The sequence below is a fragment of the Pituophis catenifer genome, unplaced genomic scaffold, assembly GCF_029215685.1.
Source record: "Pituophis catenifer annectens isolate HBS135680 unplaced genomic scaffold, rPitCat1.0.hap2 SCAF_2, whole genome shotgun sequence".
Taxonomy (NCBI): domain Eukaryota; kingdom Metazoa; phylum Chordata; class Lepidosauria; order Squamata; family Colubridae; genus Pituophis; species Pituophis catenifer.
Genome location: NW_027256882.1, coordinates 253,290,994 through 253,296,993, shown reverse-complemented (window position 1 = coordinate 253,296,993; position 6,000 = coordinate 253,290,994). Strand labels below are relative to the sequence as shown.

At 36.2% G+C, this 6,000-nt stretch overlaps 1 protein-coding gene across 1 annotated transcript in view; it reads right to left on the bottom strand.

The window, feature by feature from the left end:
- Positions 1–340: 340 nt before the first annotated feature.
- The window catches only part of SKIC3 (SKI3 subunit of superkiller complex), a 48,067-nt gene continuing 42,407 nt past the window's right edge, over positions 341–6,000 (bottom strand). The window contains exons 38-41 of the mRNA XM_070938779.1: positions 5,213–5,365; positions 4,228–4,358; positions 3,428–3,551; positions 341–885 (exon numbers count right to left, since the gene is read on the bottom strand). Of these exons, the coding sequence (XP_070794880.1) occupies positions 805–885; positions 3,428–3,551; positions 4,228–4,358; positions 5,213–5,365 (489 nt within the window). The 3' untranslated portion in view covers positions 341–804. The remainder of the gene's footprint in view (positions 886–3,427; positions 3,552–4,227; positions 4,359–5,212; positions 5,366–6,000) is intronic.

The window sequence follows — 6,000 nt, the reverse complement described above, 5'->3', positions numbered from 1 at the left end:
TATTTTATGCTATGTTTGAAAGTATTCTATTCTGAAACATCTTGAACTTGATGAGCAAGAGAGCATCAAGTACTATGGCTTCGTATCATCTTTGAATCTAATTTAAACTAAAAATATTAATTTCCAAAATGGACTCTAGTGAAGGTTAATGAATGAGACTAGAGAACTGAAAATCTACTTTTCTCAGACTCTGCCCATCAAAGGTTTGCTGCAACTGTACGGTGAAAGACAGCCATGATACATAACATTAAACATAGCCGGAAAAAAATATTTGGATGAAATCATAAAGTTCTGAATTAAAAGGTTCTGCACGCAGAGTAAGATGTAAACAAGTTGTAAACAATGTTTCAACAGATTTTATTGTTTCATCACCCACCAAATTAAAGGCTATTTTGTTTGAGAAGCTGTAGAAAGATATATTGCTAAATGGTAAAAAAAAATTACACCGACAGAAACAGCAAGGTCTTAGCAGACTATGAAGATAGACATAGTCCCAAGTTTATTTAACACATGGACATATTATTAAGGTTTGTTTCAAAGACAGAAATCTGTCATATTTAACTCTAGAACAGAGGTCAAAACCTTTGTGCTTTTCAAAGTAAAAAGCATACACTGTAATTTCTCAGTAGGAGATTAAATACTTCAATAAAATTTCAACTGGACAGTTTAATAACCGATTCCTTTTAATATAAATTGGACTGTTAGCACTTGTGATTTAAATTCAAGGTATCTGTCATGAAGATGTTGTTTCCAAAAGCCTCCAAAAGTTCCAAAAGTTATTCTGATTCTTCACTAATGTTTGTGCTAGGAGGCTGCTGCTGAGAGTTTCTTGTCTAATTCCAAAACTCGAATATCTCCATTAGCTTTGGCATTTGCTGTAAGAGCCTGCAGAATTGGGAAAGCAGAGGGGGAAAAATGCATTAATATGAATATCTCAGAATGTAAGATTATTAAGGATGTTTACATTTGCTAATCAATCACAACCTAAATAGGCCAGTTGGTTGTACACAGGGATTGCAAAAACCTTCTGAGCCGAACGATTCCATGCTGTTTTAAGGTGCTCTGGACCTGCTCTGAAACATCCATCTTTCAGATGTTTGTACTATATACAGAATTAAACTGGGCTGAGGAGTGTGGGAGTGGGGAAAAAGAACAGGCCAAAGAGTGAGGATTTTCATTGTTAAGGTCACATGTAGGCAGCAGCAGCAGCAGCGACTTGGGAGAGGCAGGGAAAGTGCTAGGGTTAAGTGCTAAGTCAGTGGGGCAAGCTATTGCTGGGAGTTTGAACTGTAATAACCGAGAGATGCAAAAGTGGATACATTAGCAGCAATTTAGAAGAACACTTGACGGCCGTGACCGGGAGGATTTTTCATCAGGTTCGCCTGATTCGCCAGTTGCGTCCCTTTCTGGATCGGGACTCGTTACGCACGGTCACTCATGCCCTTGTCACCTCCCGCCTGGACTATTGCAACGCTCTCTACATGGGGCTCCCCTTGAGGAGCACCTGGAGGCTCCAACTGGCGCAGAGTGCGGCCGCGCGGGTGGTTATGGGAGCGACATGGCGTTCCCATGTAACACCTCTCCTGTGCGAGCTGAACTGGCTCCCGGTGGTCTTCCGGGTGCGCTTCAAGGTTTTGGTTACCACCTTTAAAGCGCTCCATGGCTTAGGACCCGGGTACTTGCGGGACCGCCTACTACCACCAATAGCCTCCCACCGGCCGGTACGCTCCCATAGAGAGGGGCTCCTCCGGGTGCCGTCAGCCAAACAATGCCGACTGGCGGCCCCCAGGGGGAGAGCCTTCTCTGTGGGGGCACCTACTATCTGGAACGAGCTCCCCCCAGAGATACGGAGGATCCCGGATCTGCGCACCTTCCGCCGCGCCTTAAAGACCTTACTATTTCACCAGGCCGGCCTGGCCTAAATTTCCCCCTCTTTTATAAAAGATTTTTAAAATTTTAAATATCTTTTTGTATTTATATATTCAATTTTAAATTGGTTTTAAAAGTTTGGGGTTTTAAATTTGTCAGGGCCAAAATTATTTAATTTGATTTTATTCTATTTTTAAATTTTGTATTGTATGTGTTTTTATTGTTTGGCTGTGCACCATCCTGAGTCCCTCGGGAGTAGGGCGGTATAGAAATCTAATAAAATGAAAATGAAAATGAAAAAAAATTAAAAGGAACTGGAGAGAGAGGGAAGAGATGAGGAAGATGGGAAGGCCTATAGGATCTGTTGGACTGGGACTTTAGCAGCAGTAGTTGTGGGGGGGAAGCAGAGGAGCAAAAGGAAGCATTGAGATGAGAGAGAAACATGGCCACTCAGAAGCAAAGGGAGAGGGTTAGGGTTACCTCAGGATCAGGGTTACCTTAGCATTGTTCTGCTAGAATTTTGTTTCAGCTAAAATCCAGAAATACCATAACATTTTCTATTTCGATACGCAGCTAACCCAAAAGCGTAACTACCAGAACAAGATGGTTTTGGTTTCGAAAGAAAACATAAGCTGTGCATACTTCTAGTTTTGCAACTTACAGTTTGATGTATGGATAGTGGGGTAACTTAAGTAATAGCATTTTCCTCCATGCTATTTTTCCCCCTAGTTTATTCCTCCAAAGATTGTGGCAAGATAGCCAAAGTCCCCATCCCACCTTTACTCTGTTCAATACTTAAAACTGAAGCAGCCCACAATTGGTATGAACATGTAAGAGGTATAGGGAGGAGGGAATCCGATGGCTCCTTGCACTTAGCAGTGGCAACGGTCCTTTTTGTTGAAAGCAGATAAAGCAGTTCTCCCACTGTACTTCAGATTACATTCATTATATGAAGGAACAAAAAGGAATTAGGAGATAAATGTATTTCTTGGAAAATAGAAGAACAAAAGAGCAGTTCAACTATTTTTTTTTTGGTCACAAATACTACTCCCCCTAAAGATTGGCCGCAAACCTGCTCACCTCCAGGGCCTTGGGGTTGTTCAACTATATCAACTATATGATTAATGAGCACTTTTGATTCATGAATGCATTATGGTATGAAAAAGAAATTATTTTCAATATCCCAAATAATATTTCTTTACCTAACATATAACTATCATATATATTTGAAGTTCCTTAACTATCCTTCTAGTTAAAGGTTAAAATGAATGGTACAATGTATAAATGCAACCATTTGAACTGAAAAAAGATACAACAAAATCAAATGTAGCACTTACTAGAAATATAAAATTATAATCCTTCATTAAAGCTATTAAAGACAAATTCTAATAGTACTTCCTGAAAAGAACATTCCATAAGTGCAATATTAAAAAAAAATTTTTTTGCAAATGAAAAAAGTGTATATATCCACTTAAATAAATAACATTGGGCATATTTAACTCTAAAATAAAGCACTGAGAAATCTCTTTAGCATATATAACATGGAAATATTTCTTACATCAATTAATTCATAATCATCTTTGGCATATAAATGTCTTAAGAGATACCATCGTGCAACTGATACTACAGTTTCTGGAAATCCAGATTGATATACCACTCTCTCTAACATACGACGTGTTTCTCTAAAAAACCAACAGAAAAAGTAGAATACTGATTAGATGTTATAAAATATAATGAGAAAATGGCAAAATAAGTATGAATCTACAGCATTTTAGATATTCAAATACATACTTATATTTACAAGTAAGCATGATTTTTCTCACTACAAATGAGCAGAAAATAGTTATATTCTGAAATATAAATCTAACACATCATTAAAAGACAGTGAAATACTGAACTGCACCATTAAGAGGGGGCACAAACAGCCTGTTAGATAGATGTTGACTGTTTACAGGTGAGAAAATGTCTTCATTATCACTCAATCAGATTCTTGGCCCCAGTTCAAAGAATATTTCCATGCACGCAAAGCTACTGTATAACAGCCAGAAATGCTGTTTTGAGTTTCCTATAAAGCTTCCAAACAGGCAATTTATTCTGCAGTTTTAAAAGGCCTCCCTGACAATAGAACTTTCACAGCAATTTGCAACAACCATGTCCTTACTCACAGGGCAACAAGAAGTTTAGGGATTTTGCCTCCATCAAACAAGACTCTCTACTGCATTCTATTATGTTATACTTTATGACAGCAACCCTCAACTGTCTTTTAATTTTATGCCATCTATGTTTTTGAATTAGGGTAAATAAAAATATTGTGACATTCATAAATGAGTGCCACGTAATATACAAACCTATACTTACCGAGAACCCATTTTGCGATTATACTGCATAAGTGCTTGAAATAGAATACCCAGAGGACAGAAGGAAATTTTCATAGCTTCTGTGGTGGCTTCTTGAACTAGAGATGGCCAGTGATCATTTGAAACATTAGCCTTTAAACAAACAAACAAAAAACTAAACACCCAGTTACTTATATCTAACACCATCATATCTTGCAGCAATTACAGCTACAAATAGTTTCATAGTGATATATCATTTTTTCCATTCACCTCTTAATTAGTACGAAAAGTAGCATAGAATTCTAACATAAGGAAATAACTTCCAACTCTTTTGGTAAAATGGATTAGCCAAAGCTACTAATTTTACCAAATATTCATTTAAATCTATTCTTTAATGCAACTCTTCTCTCCATATCATAGACAAAAAGGTCTTAATTCATGAATATTATTTTGAAACTCTAATCAGTATCCCCTTTCATAAGTCACCCACCATGTAAAACAATACTCCCCACTATCAATTATATTAACAAAACATTTTATCGAAGTATTCTTGACTCCACTAACAGAACAATGAACTGACTTCCAATATGATATATTAAAGCGAAATCCCTGCTATTTTAGCTATATGTATATGCTGTTAACAACTAAATTTCCAAATTGTAAAATTTAAATATTTACAATCATTATAGTGCGGAATATCTTTTTTTAAAAGTGCAAATCTCTAAGAACTATTTATAGCTGACAAATACTATTATTTCATAGTACATTTGTGATGAAACCCGATAAACACAATTTACTTTATAGAATAGAATTCTTTATTGGTCAAGTGTGATTGGACACACAAGGAATTTGTCTTTGGTGCATATGCAAATTGTTATCATACAATTTGCAAAGACAAAATATCTTGCTTTTCTGATTCCTCCCATAATGGTTAATTGAGAAGAACTATTTTAGTATCAGATTACTGCAATTTATTCATTTTATCATTTAACAATTTAAACTCTTACCATGCAGATTTCTAAGGCAAGTTTAGCAAGTCTTAGAAGACTACAGAGTTTTCCGCTCAAGTTCCCTTGCTGTGATGCCAATTTTAGACTTTTTCGGTAACACATTTCTGCACCAACCATCATTCCTTGTGACTGATAGACTTGTGCCAACCACTGGGGGGAAAAAAATCAAGTCCATTGTTAAAAAAAGCATGCTTTATATTTAATTTCTAGTTTTTAAACATTACTGTAAGCATTGTGTTAAAAGTGAAATTGCAAATAGCCAATGTTATTTTAAAAAAAGAAAAAGTAAAATGTCTGAAACTCAAAATAAAAGAATCTCAAAAATCTTTAACTCAATAATCTGGAATTTCACATAGAGATCTCCTGAATGGTATAAGCAAACACTCCTCAATAAAATTCTTAAATTGCATATAATTGACCATGCAATGAAGTCTGAGACTAAAAATAATTTAAAAAATTAAACATCATGAATATAGCTTTCCCTCTCTAAGGTGCTGTAGTTGATAAGGCAAGTTATGCAAATTTATAATAATCATCCTCTCTGGAGAGTTTCCATATCAATTTTCCTGACAGAGTATGGATAACACTGGCAAGCTATATGAAGGTGCTGGTTCTTTCCAAAAGGGACAAATCAATTCAGGTACATATTCCCAGGAAGCAAATATCGCTCATACACAACACAATATTGGCTTTTGTTACCATCAACTGTAAGCGTTCAAACGTTATCATTGTTGTATTGCATTCCAAATGAATCTCAAATAGGATGGTTAAATGGGATAGCTGGA